Source organism: Mus caroli, chromosome 7 (genome assembly GCF_900094665.2).
Source record: "Mus caroli chromosome 7, CAROLI_EIJ_v1.1, whole genome shotgun sequence".
Classification (NCBI taxonomy): domain Eukaryota; kingdom Metazoa; phylum Chordata; class Mammalia; order Rodentia; family Muridae; genus Mus; species Mus caroli.
Window position 1 is genome coordinate 18478003 of NC_034576.1, and position 23445 is coordinate 18501447.

Here is a 23445-nt window from a genome sequence, read left to right on the forward strand (position 1 = left end):
CCTTCCCTTCCCTTCCCTTCCCTTTTCTTTTTTAAAGGAACATTTGTTTATTTTTATGTATGAATACATTGTTGCTGTCTTCAGACACACCAGAAGAGGGCATCAGATCCCATTACAGATAGTTGTGAGCCACCATGTGGTTGCTGGGAATTGAACTCAGGACCTCTGGAAGAGCAGTCAGTGCTCTTATCCACTAACCCATTTCTCCAGCCCCTATTCTTTTCGTTTTTCAAGACAGGGTTTGTTCGTGTAACCCTGGTTGCCCTGGAATTTGCTCTGTAGACCATGCTGGACCCAAACTTACAGAGCTCTGCCTGCCTCTGCTTCCCAAGCGCTGGGATCAAAGGTGTGCACCACCGCCTGACTTACTTTCATCTCATATTTTTATTAAAGATTTATTTATTTATTTATTTATTTATTTATTTATTTATTTATTTATTATACAGTGTTCTGCCTGCATGTATGCTTGCAGGTTAGAAGAGTGCCCCAGACTTCACCGTAGACGGCTATGAGCCACCATGTGGTTGCTGGGAATTGAACTCAGGACCTCTGCAAGAGCATGCAGTGCTCTTAGCCTCTGAGCCATCTCTCCAGCCCCTTTTATTTCTTGATGCTATGATATAATAACCTGAAAAAAGTAACTTAAAAAACAATGGAAAGCCAAGGAGATTGAAGCACCTAGTACATTACTTCCACAGTCAGGAGTGGAGAGCAATGAATTAAAGCATGGGCATATGCTAGCTCTCAGTTAACTTTTCCTATCTTTGCACAGTTCACATTCCCTGCCTAGGGGATGGTGCTGCCCACAGTCCACTGCCTAGGGGATGGTACTGCCCACAGTCCCTCATTGACACCTGCTTGCCTAGGGGATGGTGCTGCCCACAATCCACTGCCTAGAGGATGGTACTGTCCATAGTCCCCTGCTGAAGGGATGGTGCTGCTCACAGTCCCTCATTGACACTTGCTTGCCTAGGGGATGGTGCTGCCCACGGTACCTCGATTCCTAGATGATTCTAGGTTGTGACCAAGCTGGCAATCAGTACTGACCCATCAAATGTGCTTCATATGTCTTGCTTGTGAATAGGCAGGTGTGGTGAATAGGTTAGAGTGGGATGTGGGGAAACATATCCTAACCCACCTCTCTGTGTTCCACAGAATGGGGGCAACCTGCTATGTGCAGTGGACGAATCCAACGATCATGTGCTCTCTGTGTGGGACTGGGCCAAGGAGAGCAAAGTGGTGGATAGCAAGGTAGGTTGGCTTGCTGCCCTACAGGTGTCCTCCCGGGGCATGCTGCACTGTATGGTTAGGAATCTGCAGCCAGACTTGAACTTAAATGCGGGCTTTGGCATTATCTGCTGGATGTCTGGGCAAATGGCTTCCATGCTGTGAGCCTCAATTGCCTCCTGATGGAAATGAGATCAGTAATGGTGTCTTCCTCACGGGAGGTGGAGAGGTTGGGTATAATGTGGGTGGACCAGGCTCAGCACAATTAGGTGTAGTCTTGTCTACATAGTGAGTTCCGGCACAGTCAGGCTGCTTAGTAAGAGTCATCAGGGGTTGGATGGGGAAGGAGGCATGATCGATCCTGAGATAAGTGGTTTGCCCAAGATCACATGCCCAAGCTGAGAGCAAGAAACTTGATTCTAGATCAGGGGCCCCTCTTAAGAAAAGGATAAGAGGACAGGAGCTGTCCTGGAATTAAATGTTTGTGAACTTGATCCTGGACACAGGTGTTAAATAGCTGTGTAGCTTCAGGCAAGTGTTTTCCTTCTCTGAACCTCATCTATGATAGAAAGCACTAATGGACCTTAGTATCTCCCAGTGGGCAATGGGGATTCGATGAGTTTTCTAAAGTGCTCGGCACAGTGAATAACACAGACTAGGAACTCCCAAAGGGGCCCGCCGGTATCCTCCCTGCTCCTGCAAGCAGGCTGTTTGGGGTGGTCTTGTGTGGGGTGGGTTGGCTATGGTAGTCCTGGTGACTTTGAGATCCTCATTCAGTGTCTGTCCTGACTCCCTCAAAGTGCTCTAATGAGGCAGTGCTGGTGGCCACCTTCCACCCCACCGATCCCAGCCTGCTGATAACCTGTGGCAAATCCCACATCTACTTCTGGAGCCTGGAGGGAGGCAGTCTGAGCAAGCGGCAGGGCCTGTTCGAGGTGAGTGCCAGAGATCTGTGGACAGACTGACCTTGAGGGCCAAAGAGGGACACCCGGTGGGGGTGGGCAGTCCAGAGGGCTCCAGGGCTTTGGAGGTATGGGAATACCGAGCTGTTAATGCCGGGCCTGTTTCCTCATCTGTATGAAGGAAGATTCTGCTGAACTCTGACCTGTGAGGATCCAGGGGGTGAGAGAACACGGGAGCTCCAGGCAGATGGGGAATGCTCAGTGACCAGCATTGCCCGAATGATATGGAGATTCACAGAGACAGGCCGCAGGGAGAGGCGGGCCAGGGAGATGGCTCTAAATAAGGAACTTCCCTGCATGCATGAGGACTGGAGTTCCAATCACCAACCAAGGGAGCGTGGTGGGACACTGTAACCCTCTGTAAACTCCAGGTCCAACGAGAGAGCCTGCCTTAGTCAAAATATGTGAAGAACATTCAAGGAAGACATCTGATATCCACTGCACATGTGCATGCATGCACACATATGAACACAGTAGCACACCCCCATGCACATGAACACACATAACACACAACACACTTAGCACGCATACATGCTCACACATGAACACAATAGCACACCCCCATATACAACAAACACACATAGCATATACAACAAACACACAAACACTTTTAGCATACATACATACATGCTTATGAACACAATAACACATAACACACAACAAACACACATAGCATGCATACACACAAACAAACATACTTAGCATGCATACATGCTCACACATGAACACGATAGCACACCCATCCGTACACATGAACACACATAACACACCCACATAAACACACTTAGCATATACACAATAGCACATACATGAACACACAGCACACACACTTACTACAAGCCAGGGAACAGGACATGTGCTTATCATGCCAGCACTGGGGAGATGGAGACAGACAGATCCTTGGCCTGTTGGCCTGCCAACCGAGCCTACTTGGCAGCCCCAAATCCTAGTGAGACCTTGTCTCAAAAGCGAGATGAGGAGAGCCAGAGATGATGAACCCAAGTTCAGTTCCCAACACCCACATCAGGCAGCACCCAGGATCCCAAACCCACTTCTAGCTTCTGCAGGCACCTGTACTCACAGACACACACACACACACAGACACAGACACACACACACACACAGACACACATGCACACAGACACACACACACACACACACATGCACACAGACACACACAGACACAGACACACACACACACAGACACACACACACACACGCACACGGACACACACACACATGCACACAGACACACACACACACATGCACACAGACACACACATGCACACACTTTTTTAAAAATGAAAGTAAAAACAAACAATATTTAGGTAAGCAGAATGGCTCAGCAGTTAAAAGTGCCTGCCACCAAGGCGGAGGACCTGAGTTCAATCCCTGGGACACACACAGGAAGGAGAGAACTGACTCCCACAACTGTCCACACATACACGTATAACACATAAGTGTACAGAATAAATAAGAAGTGTAACAAATTTAAAAAAAACAAAGCAAATCAACATACCAGGCATTGTGATGCACACGTGGCCCACACCCAGCACTTGGGAGGTCAAGGCAGCAAATCTCTGTGACTTCAAGGCCAGCCTGGGATACATAATAAGACTCCTGTGTCAGAGAGAGAGAGAGAGAGAGAGAGAGAGAGAGCCCAAGGTGGATTTCTTCCATGAAATGCCACCATGGTTGTCCTCTGGCCTCCATGTAAGTGCACATGTGTGTGCACCCAGACATGCACATTCACATGGAGCCAGAACAGGAGGTAAAGGACCCAGGAGGGTGGGCACATGCCCACTTTAGGGACGGTTCTCTACTCTTCTCAGCTCAAAGGGCAGCATTGAGGGCTTGAGGCACAGAGGGAGATGTAGCCTAAACTCTGGAAACCATGTGCCTTAGGCAGGGAGAAGCAAAGAGAACTGAAGACAGAACTGGCAGAGAAGTGGGGGCACAAAGAGGAGGGGCAAGAGGTTTGTCCCAGGTGGCCTGAGTCTTTCAGGAGGGGGGTTGGGAGGGGAAAGGCAGATATTCCTTATGGGGTCTCCCCCCCCAAACCACAGGGGTGTCCCTGGACCAAAAGCCCTGGATGCCTATGATTTGCACAAGGCTACCTGCTTCAGTGTCACTCTCTGACACCTTCCTTCCTCTCTCTTTCTGTACTATAGAAACACGAGAAACCAAAGTACGTGCTGTGTGTGACCTTCCTGGAAGGTGGCGACGTGGTCACTGGAGACTCTGGGGGGAACCTCTATGTCTGGGGCAAAGGTTAGTGTCAGTACATTAGTTTGGACTCTGACCTCCATCTTTTCAAACACCTTGGCTGTCCAAGTCTCTTCCTTCCTGTAACCATGCTCAGGTGGAATCCATGTCACTGTAGGACAAATTTCTCCTCTCTTTCGTGTGTGTGTGTGTGTGTGCGCACACTCCTGTCTGTGTGTCTGTGTGAAGGTTGGGAGTGACTGTCAAGTGGCTCACAGTTACTGCTCCACCTTATTCACTGTGGCAGGCCTCTCAATCAAACCCAGAGCTTACCGATATAATTAGCCCACACCAGCCAGCTTACTCTAAGGACCCTGTCTCTGCCCTCCAAGGCTGGGCGTTTACGTATGCTCTGGGGATCCAAATTCTGATGATCATACTTGCTTGTCAAGCACTGTAACCACTGAGCTTCTGGCATCATGGTAGGGTAAATTTTTTTCCTGTTTCTTCCTTTTTTTAACATTTGGAGAGATGGGTAGGTGGCTAAGAGAACATTCTGCTCTTCCAGAGGACGAGAGTTTGCTACCCAGCAACTGTGTCAGATGACTTGCAGCTCCTGCTCCAGGGCATTTAACTCCTCTGGCTTCTGCAGTCACCTGCACTCATGTACACACGCCCAAACATACACATGCACATGTCCACATAGTTTTAAGAAAAGGAAATCTAAAAGTATTTATTTACTTTTATGCGTATGAGTGTTGTGCCTGCATGTATGTGTGTGCACCGTGTGCATGCAGTGCTCACACAGGCCAGAAGAGGGCACCAGATCCAGTGGGACTGGAGAGCTACATGGTTGTGAGCAACCTTGTTAGTGTTAGGGTCTGAACCCAGGTCCTCTGCCAGAGCAACAAGTGCTCTTAACACTGCGCCCTTAAGATAAATTCTTATTCTGCAGTTCCAGCACCTTGAGAAGCCTCAGCTCAGGCATCTCTGACTCTGTAGTCATTCTTGGTTCCCGCAGCCTTTGTCCTCCGTTAGCTTCACACCAGAAACTGAGGCCCCAGTATAAATGTGTGAAATGACTCAACTGTAGCCAGTGTGTTGTGTGAATAACTGGGTAGAAGAATGGGTGGATTTATGTATGAATGGGAGAGTGGGTAAAAGGATGGATAAATAAATGCGTGGATTTGTGAATGGGTGGATGGATAGACGGAGCACTGCATGAATGGATGGGAAATGAGTGAATGTCTGTATGAGTGGATTAGGGGAGAGGGATGGAGGGATGGCTGGAGATGGATAGATGGAACACTGGCAAGATGGATTGCTGGACCAACGGATGAATGGGTGGGTGGGTGAGGTGGTAGGGTAGATTAATTTAAGGATCAATTGGTAGATGAACAGATGAATGAATGGGGAGGTGAAAGGAAGGATTCTTAAATAGATCATTAAATAGAAAAATGTAGATGGATGTATGGGAGGCAGGTGGACAGAAGGAAGTGGGAAAGAACCGACTGATAGACTATTAGATGGCTGAATGAGTCGATGGATGAGAGATGGATACATGGATCGGTAGAAAGATGAGCAGATAAATAAAGAGATGGCAGGAGAACTGACGAGTGGTAAATGGGGAGATGGATGGGTGAGTGGAAGAAGCCATGGAGACGTGCATAAGTGGATTAGTCAAAGGACAAGTGGGTCGGTATGAGTTCAGACGACTCAGTGGAGAGGGGATAAAGGGATGTGGAGAGGGGATGTGTCCATGGATGCTGGGCGATGGATGGGTAGTGTGTTCAAGACCAAGAGAGACATAGAAAGGTGAATGAACAGGTGGATGTGGCTTTAGGTCCTCACAGGGTTCAGTAAAGGGAACAGCCTCCCCACGCCAACTCCCACCCCTGATCTCCTTGCAGGTGGAAACCGCATCACCCAGGAAGTTCAAGGAGCCCATGATGGTGGCGTGTTTGCTCTCTGCGCCCTGCGGGACGGGACGCTGGTGTCTGGAGGGGGCCGCGATCGTAGGGTGGTCCTCTGGGGTTCGGACTACAGCAAGGTGCAGGAGGTGGAGGTGAGGACTGGGAATGTGGGATGGCCCTGTAGAATCCTGACCAAGCTGCTACTCTACAGGGCTCCTAACTCTGGCCTTTCCCCGACCACGCGTCATCCCACCCCCCTCACATGTATCCTACACACACCTCTACCCACTCAGGTCCCAGAGGACTTCGGCCCAGTACGCACCGTGGCAGAGGGCCGGGGAGACACACTGTACGTGGGGACCACCCGTAACTCCATCTTGCTAGGCTCAGTGCACACAGGTTTTTCGCTGCTTGTCCAGGTGAGTACTGCCCCCCCCCGCCCAGTTCTCATTCCACCCCTAAATGTACCGCTTTCTCCTCATCACCACCACCATCACCACTGTCATCCCTGTTACCACGCCTCCATTTCTTTCTCTTCCTGTTTACATCCCTGCCTTTCTTCCTGGCCTGGGAAACCCCACATCCTTCCCGTTATCTGTCTTCACTTCGGACCTCCCAAGTTGCCTGAAACTCCCCGAAAGGGTTACTGCCTACTAAAGTGAGTCCCCAGCACCCCTGCACCCAAATAGACTGCCCCCTGCTGATCTCATTGGGGATAGCATCCTCATATTTTGCTGGTAAGTGTCCTTGCAAATTGTCAGTCTCCCGCAAGTTCTACACCCCAACTCCACGGATCTTAGAAGGCCTTATGGGCTTGGCTGACTTTATTACTTTGCTCCTCTCTTGCCCATCCTTTTCCGAATTTTCGTTTTTCTTTCTTTTTCTTTTTTTACTCTTTGAGATTTGGATCTCATGTAACCCAGGCTGCTCCTGAAACCCACAAGGGAGCCAAGCCTGGCCATGAACTCCTGATCCTCCTGTCTCTACCTCCCAAGCACTTGGATTACAGATGGACACTGCCACACTTGGCTCTGATTTCTCCTTGCAACTAAAATGTCCAGTCCTCCCTCACCAGTGTGCCATATTCAGTTAAAAACCAAGCTAGCTGGGGGCAGTGTAGCATAGTAGTTTGGAACTTGGAGTTTGAGACTTGGCTAGCTTTTTGGAAATCTCAACCCTGTGGCTCCTTAGCTGTGTGATACTGGGCAAGTGAGTTACCTCTCTGTGTCCATGAGACAGGGAGAGTGACTGCGTTAGGTTTTGTGAGGATTTGAGTCATTTCATCATAGCATACCATTGAGACTGGTGTCTGAGGCTGGGGAGTAGCTCCCAGTGTCTTGGTCCTCCCGCTCAATGGTCACCTTTCTTTATCTGATCCTTGCTTTTCTCCCTCTGCAAGTCTAGCTAAAATCTGTGCTGTTGCATTTAGCTGCCACTCTGGCCTTGGTGTCTTTAAGAAGACAGAGGAAAGATGGGGCTGGGGCGGTCACTCAGTCGGTAAAGCATTTGCCTAGCAGACATTTGCCTGAGCTTACAGTGCAGAACCAATGTTGACCGCTGGGTGTGTGATGTGTACCTGTAATCCCAGCATGGAGGAGACAGAGACACAAGAAGCCCTTCTCAAATGAATACCTGAGGGTGACCACACCCCAAAAGATAGAGGAGGGCTGGAGAGATGGCTCAGCGGTTAAGAGCACTGACTGCTCTTCCAGAGGTCCTGAGTTCAAATCCTAGCAACCACATCATGGCTCACAACCGTCTGTAATGGAATCAAATGCCCTCTTCTGGGATGTCTAAAAATAGCTTCAGTGTACTGACATAAATAAAATAAGTAGATAAATCTTTTTTAAAAGTTTAAAAGATAGAGGAAAGCAAGACCAGCAGAATTGATTATTTTTTTTAAAGATTTATTTATTTATTATATGTAAGTACACTGTAACTGTCTTCAGACACTGCAGAAAAGGGCGCCAGATCTCGTTACGGATGGTTGTTAGCCACCATGTGGTTGCTGGGATTTGAACTCTGGACCTTTGGAAGAGCAGTCGGGTGCTCTTACCCACTGAGCCATCTCACCAGCCCAGAATTGATTATTATTATTATTAAATTAATGTGTGGGTGTTTTGCCTGTGAACCACACATGTGCAATGCCTATATTGGCCAGAAGAGGGCGTCAGATCCCTTGGAGCTGGAGCTCCCGGTGATTGTGAGAGCCACCCTACAGGAATACAACCAGGGGCCTTTGAAAGAGTACCCTGTGCTCTTTTGATTCTTGGTTTGTTTGTTTGTTTGGGTTTCCGAGACAAGATTTCTCTGTGTAGCCCAGGTTGTCCTGGAACTCGCTCTGTAGACCAGACTGGCCTGGAACTCAGAGGTCTGCCTGCTTTTGCCTCCTGAGTACTGGGATTAAAGACGTGCGCCACCACCACCAATGCAATCGATGCTCTTACCCACCAAGCCTTCCTGCCAGCCCCAAGCTTTCTCTTCAGTCATTTATTGGTTTTTGTTTGGTTCCTTGAGACGGAGTCTCATGTGTATCTGTGGCTAGGCTAGTACTTGCTGTATAGCAAGCGTAGCTTTGAGCGTGTGGCAGAGTCTCCTGCGGGACTCATAGCTCTGTGGCGCCACATCTGGCTTGGCTAGCAGGACTTGAGAGAACCTTAATAACCTCTATGAATATTTATTTATTTATTTTTGTTGCTTTGAGGCAGGATCTTTCTAGATAGTCCAAGCTGGCTTTCAAATTCACAATCCTGCCCTACTCTTTCCTAGCGCTCAGCCATGAGCCACCATACCTAGCTGTATTATTATACTAGTGATATATGTAGCACACATATAACCGAATATCAATCATAATATAAATTACTGCCTGTAACTGTAGTTATTGATGAACAACACAGTACTATTTTCAGGGCCAATGATTCCTAGTGACTGTCATTCTCTGAGAACCTTCTTTAAGCTGGCCTGTGTTTGCCATTCACTGCTTTCCTTTTTTCTTTTTTTGGCTTTTAAAAACAAGGTTTCTCTATGTAGTCCTGGCAGGCTGGCCTCAAACTCACAGAGATCCTCCTGCCTCTGTGCTGGGATTAAGGGAGGGTGTGCACCACCACTGACCAGTTTGTTCATTCATTGGTTTAATGCTGAGAATTGAGCCACGCCCCCAGGCCCTCACTAGGGGATTCTAGGCAGGGACTCTACCATTGAACCACGCCCCAGCCCCTCACTGGGGGATTCTAGACAGGGCTCTACCACTGAGCCACACCTCCAGCCCCTCACTGGGGGATTCTAGGCAGGGGCTCTACCATTGAGCTATTTTTGCAACCTTTTTAGTCCTTTTTTTTTTTTTTTTTTTTTGGCCTTTGAGACAGGTATTATGTCGCTCAGGCTGGCCCTGAACTAGCTGTCTAAGGATAACTTTGAAATCCTCATCCTCCTGCCTCCACATCCTGAGAGCTGGGTTTGTGCCCCTGTGCCTGCCTTTTTGTTTAGCACTTCCCATTCATGTCTGATGGAGCACCACAATGCTCTGAGGAACATGTGGTATTTGGCCCCATTTTATAAACACAAAACTGAGGCTCCAAGCAGGACATGGTGGTATACCTGTAATCTTAGCAGTCAGGACACTGAAGCAGGAATATTTCTATGAGTTCCAGTCTAACCTTAACAAGGAAGGGAAGCTATATCCCAAAATAATCAAGGCTAGGAACATGGCTCAACAGGTAAAGCTCTTCCTGTAGAAACATAAGGCCCTGGGCTTGATTTCCCAGAACCCATGTGTAAGAGCTGGACATGTGTGGCAGCATCCCTGGAACCCCAAACTGGAGAGGCTGAGACAGGCTTGCAGCCTGCCTGTCTACCCAAGTTGGTGTGTTCTAGGTGTAGGGAGAGACCCTGTCTCATAACAATAATAGAGCAGGGACCAGTGAGATGGCTCGGGGTAAAGGTGCTTGCCACCAAGCCTAATGGCAGGGTTCAACTCCTGGAAACTACACGGTGGAAGGAGAGACCTAACTCTCAAGTTGTCATTTGATGTCCACATTGAAGTCCTTGACAATGCACCCACACAGCCAGACACCCACAGAATAAGTGTAAATAAAAAAGGGAACACGGGCCAGGCAGTGGTGGCGCACGCCTTTAATCCCAGCACTTGGGAGGCAAAGGCAGGTGGATTTCTGAGTTTGAGGCCAGCCTGGTCTACAGAGTGAGTTCCGGGACAGCCAGGGCTACACAGAGAAACCTTGTCTTGAAAAACCAAAAAAAGGGGGGAGGGGGGACAAGGGGGAGAAATAATGAACACTGACCTCTTACTACTGTGCTCAGGTGTGTGTGCAAACACATACACACACACACTCACGCACATACATACACACTCACACATACACACGCACTCAAATACACAACATTCACACACATATATACACATACATGCCCAGGTGCTTGCCTGGGTTGCTACAGAGTGTGTCCTTCCCATCACCTTCCTTCTCTCCTTCCTGCAGGGACATGTGGAAGAGCTGTGGGGCCTGGCCACACATCCTAGCAGGGCGCAGTTTGTGACCTGTGGGCAGGATAAGCTGGTGCATCTGTGGAGTTCGGAGACCCACCAGCCAGTGTGGAGCAGGAGCATCGAGGTATGGGCTGCGATGCAGGTGCAGGCTTCTGAGAAATGGCTGCACTTCACACCTCAGGCCTCAGCACAGCAGGTGGAAGCTGCACGTGCTCTCTTGGGGCTGGGGAGAGCACTGACTGCTCTTCCAGAGGTCCGTAGTTCAATTCCCAGCAGAATAAGATTCTCTTAGGTTAGCATACCCAAGAAATGGGAATGGCTTCTGGTGGTTTCTGTAAGGCATCGGAGAGGACCTCAGGCCATGCTAGGAACTGGTTCTGACCTGGGGAGTACCTAGTTGGACTTGGGACCCCAGCTCTTTTCCTTTCCTTCCCAGGACCCTGCCCGTTCGGCTGGCTTCCACCCGAGTGGCTCCGTCCTAGCGGTGGGCACAGTGACCGGCAGGTACTACTCTCCTAATCTCTCACTGCCCTTTGAGGCCCCAGCATTTCTAAACCTGCTGCTTCAATCCTAAAGGCCACCCCACCCCTTGTATTCAAAGACCTTCCCCCCTACCCCCCCCCCCCCGTGGGTCTTTGCCAACCTGTTTATTGCCATAGGCTTCTAAGCGGGATGAGGTGAGAGATGAAGCGGGCTGGGAGTGGAGGGTAGGTGGTGTTCATCTCAGCCTGTCACACAGCCTGGCCTCACTCCTTCCTCACTGTGTGGCTCCACCTTGGTAGTCTGGCTCCACCCTCTCAATCCTGCATTTGGAAGGCACTCCTTCAGGCACCGCATCAACAGCAGTTCATCCTTCCCTCCCATTATGCCTTCTCCTTTAAGGTGGCTGCTACTGGACACAGACACCCGTGACCTGGTGGCTATCCACACAGATGGCAATGAGCAGATCTCCGTGGTCAGCTTTTCACCAGGTAGGCCTGGGGTCCTGAGGAGGCAGGGCCTTGGGGACTGAGGTTCAGCAGTACAGGCTGGGGGGTGAGGGGCTACAGGCCCCCCCATGGGGGGGGTCTAGTCATGGAGGGAGGCGGGGACTGTGGGGGAGGGGCGGGGTCTGGGTGCTTCCTCATAGCCCCTCCCCCTCCCCAGACGGGGCGTACCTGGCTGTGGGCTCCCACGACAACTTGGTGTACGTGTACACGGTGGACCAGGGTGGCCGCAAGGTCAGCCGCCTGGGCAAGTGCTCGGTGAGTGGGCAGTGGTCCCCAGCCCGCGCCACCACCCCGCCCAGTGAGGTGCAAAATTAACTTTTTCTACCACAAGGGAGCCAGCCACAGCTTTAGAATGCAGCTGATTTTTTTTTCTTGCCCTGACTATGTCAAGGCGTCTCAGTCGGCCCCCATCCTCATCCCTTACTGTGTTCTAAGCCACCCCTTCGTGTAGCCTCAACCTTCACCTTCCAAGCCCCGTCCCCATTTGTAGCCCCGGCCCTGCATTCTAAACCTAACCCTCCCATCCCAAGAGCACCTCTGTGTAGCCCCGCCCCTCGCATTCAAAACTCGCCCCTTGTGTGGAGTTCTGCCCACTTGTTCTAAATTGCCTTTGTCTTCTAAACTCTTTTGTCGGCCCCGCCCATCACAGTCTGCCACACCCCCACCCGCCCTTGGTAGTCTGGCCCCGCCCCCACCCTCCGAAGGCCTGTGTATCCTTCCCTCTAGTCCAATGTGTTCCCACTCTGTGTATTTTGCCTCCTAATCTTGATTTAATCCATCCCCTTTCCCTGGCTCAGCCTTCTCCTATGCTCTAAGTGACCCTTGCATCCCCTGCAGGGCCATTCCAGTTTTATCACCCACCTGGATTGGGCCCAGGACAGCACCTGCTTTGTCACCAACTCTGGAGACTACGAGATTCTGTACTGTGAGTTCTCTGACACTAGCCAGTTTCCTTTCTTCTGTCGCTTATTTGCATGTGATTTGCATACAGCTCTCTGTTCCTTGAGCTAGTCCAAACTGATCTGATTTGAAACTGCAATCTCTAGCTATGTGATTGCTTTCCTGGCGCACCCTATTAGTTCCCTTTGGCTTTGATGAATGGACAGCAGGGCTTTTATGCAAATATACCCAGCTCAGGTTTTAGCCTGTCAGCACCCAAAATCTAGCCTTCAGCTGGTCCAGGGAGACAGAAATAAGTCAGGGACCTTCAACCCCTCTGTCTTGAATGTCTTGAACCTCAGTGCTGGGAAATAGATTGGCTAGTTAGGTAGTCCCTCAGGCCCTTAACATCTCTCCTGATTGTCTGCCCCAGGGGACCCCGTCACCTGTAAGCAGATCACCAGTGCAGACACCGTGAGAAATGTGGAATGGGCGACCGCTACTTGTGTGTTGGGTTTTGGAGTGTTTGGTAAGTTCTGGGATGGGGAAGGTTCCACTGAGGACCGGAACTCTTGAGAAATAACCTTGACTTGTGATTTCCATAGTCTTATATTGGTGGCTTCCAGGCCGGGAATGCACTCTATAATTGTTTGGATGGTACTAGCAGGAGAGGAAGGACAGAGGGAAATTACCTCTAAAGTCCCTCAGAGCTTAAAATGAAACTAAATTCATGGGAGGCACCTGACTCAGAGAGCTCCACGCAAAGCCCCTCCAAGTTACCTGTTCCCTCAGGTCCCCAAGCCATTGTCACTAGCTGCATGAGCACCATTGGCCTAGGCGGTGCTGGAATATAGTGGTGATCATGATAGTCTCGGGTCTGCTTTTCTGGAGCTCAAATGAGGACAGTAACCTCTCTCCAAACAGTGTGACCCACATAGGGAGTAGCTGACAAAGGTGAAGTAGCCCTAGAGAAGGGGTGTTGGGACAACTCTTTGAAGAAATTAGGGAGGACCTCCTAGAATGAGAGCCATTTAAGCTGGGGTGTGGAGGATCAAGCCACATCCCCAGCCCCTCACTGGGGGATTCTAGGCAGAGGCTCTACCACTGAGCCACGCCCCAGCCCCTCACTGGGGGATTCTAGGCAGGGGCTCTACCACTGAGCCACGCCCCCAGCCTCTCACTGGGGGATTCTAGGCAGGGACTCTACCATTGAGCCACGCCCCCAGCCTCTCACTGGGGGATTCTAGGCAAGGACTCCACCATTGAACTATAACTCCTGCTTTTTCCTTCCTTCCTTCCTTCCTTCCTTCCTTCCTTCCTTCCTTCCTTCCTTCCTTCCTGTCTCTTTCTCTCTTTCTTTCTTTCTTTCTTTCTTTCTTTCTTTCTTTCTTTCTTTCTTTCTTTCTTTCTTTCAACTTTTTGAGACACACCTCCATAAGTTACCCAGGGAGGTCTTCAACTTTTTTCTTTTCCTTCCACTATGCCTGGCTTCCAAGCACATTTTTATCATTTCTCTTGTCATGTATACAGGGATCTGGCCCGAGGGAGCAGATGGCACAGACATCAATGCTGTGGCCCGCTCTCATGATGGGAAGTTGCTGGTTTCTGCTGACGACTTTGGCAAAGTGCACCTGTTCAGCTACCCCTGCTGTCAGCCTAGAGTGAGTCTCTCTGGAGAGCCTAAGGGTGTGGGATTGGAGGCCTATTCACTCCTTTGTGGGGATATATGTTTTATTTTTGGAAGAGGGTCTCAAATAGTGCAGGTTTGCTTCAAAGTCCTGCTATAGCCAAGGATGTTCAATTCCCACCAACCCCCTGCCTCTGCCTCCCCAGAGCTAGGATTATAGATGTGCGCCATCAGCCCACGTTTATGTGTTGCCAGCGATGGAGCCCAGTGCTTTTCTGCCCTCTCAGCTGCCTTCCTAGCCTTTTGCTGTTGTTCATCTTACTTACTCTTCTCAGAACTGTAGTTTCCCCACAGCTATAGGATGTCTTCATGGCACGGGGTCTTTCCCAGGGTTCAGAGATGAAACCCATAGCTCTGGGGTTATTGCATACTCCCCTTTTACAAGCATTAAATGAGCACTTACTGTGTGCTTGGACAAATAAGATCTGAGAGGCCACTGTCCTCACTAAGCTGGGTGTATGACTATAGGGCTCAGGGTTTGCATTCCCAGCACCCAGGATTCCCCTATGGGCCCAGAACAAAGGCCAATTTTTTACAGAGCCAGGTGGCTATTGAGAGGAGTTGCCCCAGGCTGGAAGAGTCTGCTCCTTGCCACACCCAACGTGGCTAGGATTTAATGAAGATTTTATGCATATGAGTACACCATTGCTCTCTTCAGACCCACCAGAAGAGGGCATCAGACCCCTTACAGATGGTTGTGAGCTACCATGTTGTTGCTAGGAATTGAACTCAAGACCTCTGTCAGAGCAGTCGATGTTCTTAACCTGTAACTTAAGCATGAGGGTTAAGGGAGAGGCACTCAAAAGAAAGACTGTAGAGTCTAAGTTTGGCCTTCAAGAAAAAGAAGAGGAAAGTAAGCCATACTGAGTGTGGGCACAGTCTCCCCATGGGAGAATCGCCACAGCCCACTTTTAATTGGTAACCTGTTCAGTGAAGCCAGGTCTTACAAGTTTTATCTGTCCTTTATCTTCAGCGCTGAAGACGGAATAGAGTCTTTGTGCACTAGGCAAAGACTCTATTCCTGAGCCACGCCCCCAGCCCCTCACTGGGGGATTCTGGGCAGGGGCTCTACCCCTGAGCCACGCCCCCAGCCCCTCACTGGGGGATTCTAGGCAGGGGCTCTACCACTGAGCCACGCCCCCAGACCCTCACTGGGGGATCCTAGGCAGGGGCTCTACCACTGAGCCATGCCCCCAGTCCCTCACTGGGGGATTCTAGGCAGGGGCTCTATCACTGAGCCATATCTTCAGCAGGTAAATGTGCTCACTGCCAAACCTAACGGCTGAAATTCAATCCTCAAAATCTTCATAGCAGAGGGAGGGAGAGAACCAACCCTTATGCGTTGTCTTCTGACCTCCACATTTGCTCTGTGGTACTTGCGCATCCATGTACACACACGCCTACACAAGAAGGGAGGGGTGTCTGGAGAGATGGCTCAGCAGTTAAGAGAATGCACTGTTCATCTAGAGGACCTGAGTTCAAGTCCCAGCATCCACATCACGGGGCTGACTTATATTCAGCTCCGGGAGATCCAACACCTTCTTCTGGCCTCCATGGGCAACTGTACAAGCCTATACTCTGACACACATATATACATGTAATTAAAAATTAAAATCAAGTCAGATCGTAGTGGCGCATGCCTTCAATCTCAGCACTCAGGAAGCAGAGGCAGGCAGATCTTTGTAAGTTCAAAGCCAGCCTGCTATACAAAGGGAGTTCTAGGATACCCAGCCAATGCTGCATAGGGAGACCCTGTCTCCAAAAACCAAAACCATAAATAAACAAACAAATTAATTAAATCAAAATGAAGCAAGGGCTTCGTGAGCTTTAGGATAACCTGGACTATACAGCGCACACACACATGCACACACGCACAAACACATACACAACATACACTCACACACGCACACACACACGTTTATGTGTGGCACTAAAGAAGAAAACAGCAGTGGTCTCCAGGTAGTATTTTTTTTCTTCTGACCTCTTTTTCCCTCTTCTTCCCTTCTAACAGGCCCTCAGCCACAAATACGGTGGACACAGCAGCCATGTGACTAATGTGGCCTTCTTGTGGGATGACAGCATGGCCCTAACCACTGGGGGCAAAGACACGAGCGTGCTGCAGTGGCGGGTGGCCTGAAGCAGGGGTGTGGGGCCAGGGTAGCGTCCTGTGGCAGGGTTGAGATCTATTTTTGGGAGATGTCTATTGCGGAGTACAGTAATATATACCCAGAGTATGTCTATAGCAGAGGGGGTTATGGGGCGGGCGGGAGCAGACAGAGGTCTCTATTTATTGGGGTGGGACGAATGGGCCACCATGCCTTGTGGGAGCCATTGGTGTTTGGTTTGGGGTATTTTTTTTAAGTTTATTCTTTTATATCATTCAGAAATACAGACTTATGCACTGAGCTGTCCGGAGTCTGGTCTATTTATTTGGGGTGTGTGTGTGTGTGTGTGTGTGTGTGTGTGTGTGTGGTTGTGTGTGTGTTATGGAGGCCAGAGGTCAAAATCAGGTGTCTTCCTCAATTGCTCTCTGCTATATTTTTTAAAAAGAGATTTTAATTTACAGTAACATTTAATTGATTTTATTGTAATTTTAAAAAATACATTATGTAGGAGTGTGTGTGTCTATGACTACACATGTGTTCAGCTGCCCTTGGAAGCCAGAAGAGGGCTCTAGGTCTCTTGGATTTAGAGTTGTAAACAGTTGTGAGCTGCCCAGGGTAAGTGCTGGGAACAGAACTGAGTTCTCTGCTGGAGCAGCAAGTGCTCTGAACCCCAGAGCCAGCCGTCCTTCCAGCCCCATCTACTTTGGTCTTTAAGACAGTCTCTCTTACTTTCTTTTGTTTTGTTGTTTGTTCGGTTTTGGGTTTTGAGACAAGGTCTCCCTGTGTAGCCCTCGCTGTCCTGGAACTCTATGTTCCAGGCTGGCCTCAAATTCCAAGATTCACCTCCCTCTGCCTCCTGAGTGCTGGGATTAAAAGTGTTCACAGCCATGTCTGGCAAGTAAATGTAGTTAAAAAATAAGTTGGAGAGGGTTTGTGAGGCAGCTCGGTAGCTAACGATGCCTTGCAGGGCAAGCTTGTTGGCTTGAGGACCCATGCAAGGGAGGATTGAATAAGTCTACAATGTTCCTCTAGCCTTCTCACACTGCAGAGGCGCTCGTGTGTGCGCGCATGCGTGTGCACACACACACACACACACTAAAGAAAGGAAGCCACCAAACTTCCAACCTACTGGCCTGAAGGCATTGTCCTATCAATGTCTGGCCAGGATACAAATGTTCCTTCCACTACTCAAACAAGTAAACAAATTTGGAAGCAGCATTCCTATGTGGTGTGCATGTGTGTATGTGTGTGTATATGAGTGTTCATGTATGAGTATATATGTGTGTATGTGCATGTGTGCATATTTGTTCATGTGTGTATGCCTGTGTATATGTGTATGCCTGTGTACATGTGTATGTGTGTGTATGCACAAGTGTGTATGTGTGTTTGTATGTGTGCATAGACATGTGTGTGTAAGTGTGTGTGTGAATGTGTGTGCATGGTTTTGGGTACAGTGAAAACCAAGACAACCTCAACACTACCTCATGGAAAGGCAGACCTGCCTCAGAAGATGCTGAGACCAAAGTGGTATCATGGAAGGGGCAACAGAAAGACCTTAACACAGAAGGGTGAAGAAGGAGCCATTCCAGGTGGAAGTTCTGGCCTGTGTCATCGCCTCCCAATAACGTCAAATAAAGCCCCTTGTGGCTCCAGCTATCTCCCGGCCCCTGTCACAGGCCTTGACAACTCTGGGTGTTACCTGTTGGGGACAGATCTGTGTCTCTTTCACTTTCTCTGGACCATGGGTAGGAAGGGCCAGGATTCTTGGTCATTTCCATGCTGTCTCCTAGCCCAGTTCAGTCAGAGGCAGGAACTTGGCCACTGTTTATCGAGTGGCAATTAGAGTGTGTTTGAATAGCTGAGTGTGTCTTATCCAAAGACTACTGAATTCAACTTCCTCAAAGGGCTTGGGCAAAGAGTGCAGTCTGTTAAAGTGCTTGCTGCAGTAGTGACTGTCCTCTGAGACAAGTGGCTGCCATCTTGGGGACTTCACCTGTGTTCCCTTGCAAAAGAAACATCCCATCTGGGCTTTTAAACTTTTAATTTTTTTTTTAATTGGGTATATGAGTACACTGTCACTCTCTTCAGGCACGTTAGAAGAGGGCATTGGATTCCACTCCAGATGGTTGTGAGCCACCATGTGGTTGCTGGGAATTGAACTCAGGACCTCTGGAAGAGCTCTTAACCGCTGAGCCACCTCTTCATCCTGCTGTGCTGGGCTTTAAAACTGTTTACACCCCCTTGGGACACAAGACCCTCCTCTGACCCTCCTCTGAGTATTCAGCCACTCCCTAGCCTCTGTGGTATGCAGTGATGTCCAAGCTGCAAGTGGATGCACAGAGGGGTAGGGTGGGGTGGGGTGGGGTGGGGCTCCATCTATGCATATATGAGCCCCGTCATCATCCCCTCTGGGTAAAGGCCTTTCTGGTGTAGCCTGTTGGGAGGAGCACTCATACCCCCGTCGGGGATCCCTCACCTGTGCTGGCTAGGGAAGACCCCTCAGAGGAAACCCTCATTCCTTCCCCATGTGCACTTGAGTAGCATGTGCCTCGGTTTGTCTTGGGCTCTTGGGAGGAGGGCTAGACTATGCCTAGGTCTCCTCCCAGAAATAAATCGGCAACACCTTACAAGCATGAGGTCCTGAGTTCAGATCCCCTGCACCCATGTAAAGAGCCGGGTACAGTGTGCCAATCCCAGTGTGGCTGGGGGTTGAACCTGAGCCTCCTGCTTCTGCCATCTGAGTTCTGGGATCACAGGTGTGTGCCACCATTCCAAGACATCGCCTAAGTTGTTTGTTGTTGTTTTGTTTTGTTGAGACAAAGTCTCCCTAGGCTTTTAAAGGCCTGTTTTCTGACATTGTTGACTCAAGCCTTCTTTCCTGCTTCCCCCTCCTCCCAGCCCCCCAATGGATTCCAACAATCCAAGTTCTGGGAAGGGGACCCAGACTATAGATAGAGAAACAAATGCTTGTTAGCTCTTAATGTTTTGCCGTCCCCTTGTGGTCATCTTTGGATCTGCATGGAAAATTATCCCTTAAAAGGCCAGTTGAAAAAATTGCTGGTGATTCTCCATCCACCCTGTCCCCTCAGTGTCCCCTGAGCTGGGTCGTGAGAAACTGCCTTGTGCATAGCCTGCACCCAACCAGAGTTCCTTGTCCCCTCCAGTCTGAGAGTAGGGATGAGAAAGAGTTTTTGTTCCTCGGTCTGTGTTTGCACCCTGAAGGCTTGGGTGGCGATGGTCTCATAGCTGTAGGTCCTCTCCAGTGTCTCTCTGTCCTTCTGCAAACCGTCAGCGCCAGCCTTTGTGAATGTTCCCAGTGATCCTCAGAGAGGAGATGTGTTTTTCCTGCCACGACTTGGAATACACTGAGGTAACTTAGGGTTCGCTAGAGGAGAGGGCGATTCCCCCCCACACACACACACACAAACCACTGGGCACTCTGACTTGCTTTTCAGAACCAGGCCATGGTGGCTCACACTTGTAACTCGAACAATCTGGAATGGAGGAGGGAGGATCAGGAGTTCAAGGTCAACCTCAGCTGCCTGTGAAGTTCAAGGCCCTCCTGGGCTGGGTAAAACCATGTCTCATCTCTTGGGATTTACATGTAAGGTTTCCATGACACTTGCCTTGGCTCTGCCCTTTAACTCTCTGATGCTGTGAGTGTCCCTGCTTTGTGGTTAACTAGCTCATTTCCTATGCCTATTAAGTTCCCTGGAAGAAGAGAATTCACTGGTTCAGAGAAGTGAGGTCACCTACCCAAGACCACACAGCAGTGCTACAACAGCTCCCCTTTCATCCTAAATTGTTGGATTGGTGTGAAGCTGTAGACTGGGTGGAAACTAATCTGCGATGTTAAAAGAAAGAACAGCCGTGTGGCGGTGGTGCACGCCTTTAATTCCAGCACTTGGGAGGCAGAGGCAGGCTGATTTCTGAGTTCGAGGCCAGCCTGGTCTACAAACTGAGTTCCAGGACAGCCAGGGCTATACAGAGAAACCCTGTCTCGAAAAACCAAAAAAAAAAAAAAAAAAAAAAAAGAAAAAGAAAAAAAAGAAAGAACAGGGTACTGACAACATGGCTGATGACGGCTATCAGTAAAGTGCTTGCCATCCAAGCATGAGGACATGGATGTGGGGCTGGAGAGATGGCTCAGCTGTTAAGAACGCTGACTGCCCTTCCAATGGACCCAGGTTCCGTTCCCAGTACCTACATGGCAGCTCACAAGCATCTGTAGCTCCAGTTCCAGAGGACTCGACTCCCTCTTCTGGCTCCTACAGGTACTGCAGGCACAGAGTGCACAGACATACTTGTGAACAAACATATACAAGACACTCATCCCACATGTGTGCCAAGACACTCATCCCACATGTGTGCCAAGACACTCATCCAGCTCCCCCATGTCCCTACACAGAGTAATGATAAACAAGGATTTAAAAAAAAACTTATTTATTTATTTTATGCATATGAGTACACTATAGCTATCTTCAGACACACCAGAAGAGGCCATCAGATCCCACTACAGATGGTTGTGAGCCACCATGTGGTTGCTGGGAATTGAACTCAGGACTAGTTAGTCAGTGCTCTTAACTGCTGAGTCATCTCTCCAGCCCCCAAACAAGGATTTTAATTAGATGAGTTGGCACACACCTTTAATTCCAGCCCTTGGAAGGCAGAAGCAGACAGATTTCTGAGTTCAAGATCAGCCTGTTCTTAGAGTGAGTTCCAAGACAGCCAGGGCTACATAGAGAAACCCTGTCTTGAAAAGCCAAAACCAAAACTAAACCAAAATCTTAGACAAAAAAATCTAAGAGGAACTACCTAAAAGGGCTTCTATGTGCATATACACACACATACATGCACACACAAATCCTCACAGCCATATGTGTACATGTTCACACAAGGGCATTGATGTTACTATACACAAACAAACAAAGAAAGAGTTGGGTATGGTGAACCAAGCACTAAGGAGACAGAATAAAGTGGATCTCTCTGAATCTCTGATCAGCCAGGGTTACATAATAAAATCTTGTCTGAAACAACAAACACAATACTGAGCGGTATACTCAATAACAGAGCCCTTCCTAGAATCCTCCAATGAGGTGCTGAGGCCATGGCTCAGTGGTAGAGCCCCTGCCTAGAATCCCCCAGTGAGGGGCTGGGGGCGTGGCTCAGTGGTAGAGCCCCTGCCTAAGATCCCCCAGTGAGGGGTTGGGGCGTGGCTCAGTGGTAGAGCCCCTGCCTAGAATCCCCCAGTGAGGGGTTGGGGGCATGGCTCAGTGGTAGAGCCCCTGCCTAGAATCCCCCAGTGAGGGGCTGGGGGCGTGGCTCAGTGGTAGAGCCCCTGCCTAGAATCCCCCAGTGAGGACTGGGGTGGGGCTCTTGCCTAGTGTGTGTAAGATCATAGGTTCTATCTTCTCAGCCAAGATAAAATAACTGTGTAAACTAGAATTGTGAACACCATCACTGCTGTTGTTTTTGGAGGACTGTATTCCTGTTGGATCAGAAGTCCCTGAGTCTATAAATGACCTCTCAGGACTAATTTGTGCAGGAAGTGACCGACCGAGATAAAAAGAGGGCAATGCGGCTCTTTGGAACCTTTGCACACTTCCTGAAAACAATGGGAATTTCACTTCCAGGCAACAGACACACAAGAGTAATCAACCTGAACTTGAGGATGGCCCTCCCGCTAGCAGGGAGGCTGATCATCAGGAAAAGATAGAAACGTACAGTCCTGGCAAAGTGAGGTGTTGAAGCGATCTGTGGGTACATCAGGCTTTTAGAGGGCAGACTAGGGTGTCCTGGACAGCCAAGTCGAAACGTTTTAAAGATAGAACTTCATTAGCCCACTTTGCCCTCAGAACTCTCAGCTACCCTCCTGTCCCAGCCTCTCAAGCGCTGAGAGAGTGCAGGCATGCACAGGTACCCCAGAACGATACTTTATTTTTATTTTTTTTATAGATTTTACATTATGCTCTCTGTAAAGTGGCAAGAGACAGGTTGAGAAAAGGACTGTGTCTTACTACTTTGACTGTGGAAGAAACAGAGGCAAGGCCTAAACTCTGACCCCCAAGGCTCCTTCCACTTGAGGTTCTGATACCTGAGGCAGATACTTAAGAGGCCGCCATTTAACATGGCTACTTTTACATTTATCTATCTGAGGTGTGTGGCACCGGACAATGCGGAGGTCAGAGGACAACTTGCACAATCCCATTCTCTCCTTCCATCGTGTGGGTCCTGGCGATTGAGTTCAGCATCAGTAGCAATCACCTGTCTGCTGAGACAAACCCCTTTGTTCTGGGTCCCTTAGAGGGATAGAGGGATATGGAGAAGGTTATTAACAGTGACCTGCAGGGAAGGGGCTCTTCAAAGAAGGAAGCAACAGGAAGAAAGATCCCAAGCTAAGCGCCCCTTCCCAGAAGAAGGCTTAAATCGGAAGTGTGGAATTGGAGAGAGGGTAAGGAAGGAGTTAATGGATTGTACCCCTGAAGCAGCAGGTGAGATTTCCAGGCTTGAGTTCCTGGGTGTGTGGGGGGGGGGACGCGGTGGGGTGCAGGGGAGCGGCAGAGGAGGGGTTAATGCGGGCGGGCCTGGCTGGGGCGGGGCCTGGGTTCCGACTCCAGCCCCGGGCCAGGGGTTGTCGCTGCTGTCCTGCCCCGCGGGGGCGCCCGCCGGGTCCCTGCGCTGTGCAGAGTCGGGACCAAGTCAGAGACGCCGGTCGCCCAGCCCAGCCGCGGAGCAGGTGGGTGCTATCCCTCCGTTCCCATTCTACCCCTTCTCAGGTCCAAGACTCTGGGTGGCCGCTCCGCTGCCTCAGTCTCCCCGCAGCGTCCCCTCTCCGCCACGCGGCTCTGAGGAACTCATCTTTTCTGCTTCTCCCTCCTGAGACTGGGGTCCCTAAGATCCCCTGCCTCCGGGTCTCTCTCTCTCTCTCTCTCTCTCTCTCTCTCTCTCTCTCTCTCTCTCTCTCTCTCTCTCTGTGT

At 49.7% G+C, this 23445-nt stretch overlaps 2 protein-coding genes across 6 annotated transcripts in view; both read left to right on the top strand.

The window, feature by feature from the left end:
* The window catches only part of Eml2 (EMAP like 2), a 29558-nt gene extending 12789 nt beyond the window's left edge, over nucleotides 1-16769 (top strand). For 4 of the 5 annotated variants that reach the window (XM_021166363.1, XM_029479884.1, XM_029479885.1 and 1 more), the window contains 13 exons: nucleotides 1156-1251; nucleotides 2028-2162; nucleotides 4361-4460; nucleotides 6305-6459; nucleotides 6601-6726; nucleotides 10801-10932; nucleotides 11245-11312; nucleotides 11691-11779; nucleotides 11955-12052; nucleotides 12635-12722; nucleotides 13110-13205; nucleotides 14207-14337; nucleotides 16375-16768. In XM_021166363.1, the coding sequence (XP_021022022.1) occupies nucleotides 1156-1251; nucleotides 2028-2162; nucleotides 4361-4460; nucleotides 6305-6459; nucleotides 6601-6726; nucleotides 10801-10932; nucleotides 11245-11312; nucleotides 11691-11779; nucleotides 11955-12052; nucleotides 12635-12722; nucleotides 13110-13205; nucleotides 14207-14337; nucleotides 16375-16500 (1440 nt within the window). In that variant the 3' untranslated portion in view covers nucleotides 16501-16768. Of the gene's footprint in view, nucleotides 1-1155; nucleotides 1252-2027; nucleotides 2163-4360; nucleotides 4461-6304; nucleotides 6460-6600; nucleotides 6727-10800; nucleotides 10933-11244; nucleotides 11313-11690; nucleotides 11780-11954; nucleotides 12053-12634; nucleotides 12723-13109; nucleotides 13206-14206; nucleotides 14338-16374 lie in introns of all 5 variants that reach the window. The other variant, XM_021166364.2, reaches the window with a different exon arrangement.
* Nucleotides 16770-23141: 6372 nt separating this feature from the next.
* Nucleotides 23142-23445, top strand: part of Gpr4 (G protein-coupled receptor 4) — an 11007-nt gene continuing 10703 nt past the window's right edge. Inside the window, exon 1 of the mRNA XM_021167955.1 lies at nucleotides 23142-23204. The gene's annotated coding sequence lies outside the window, so the exon portion shown is untranslated. The remainder of the gene's footprint in view (nucleotides 23205-23445) is intronic.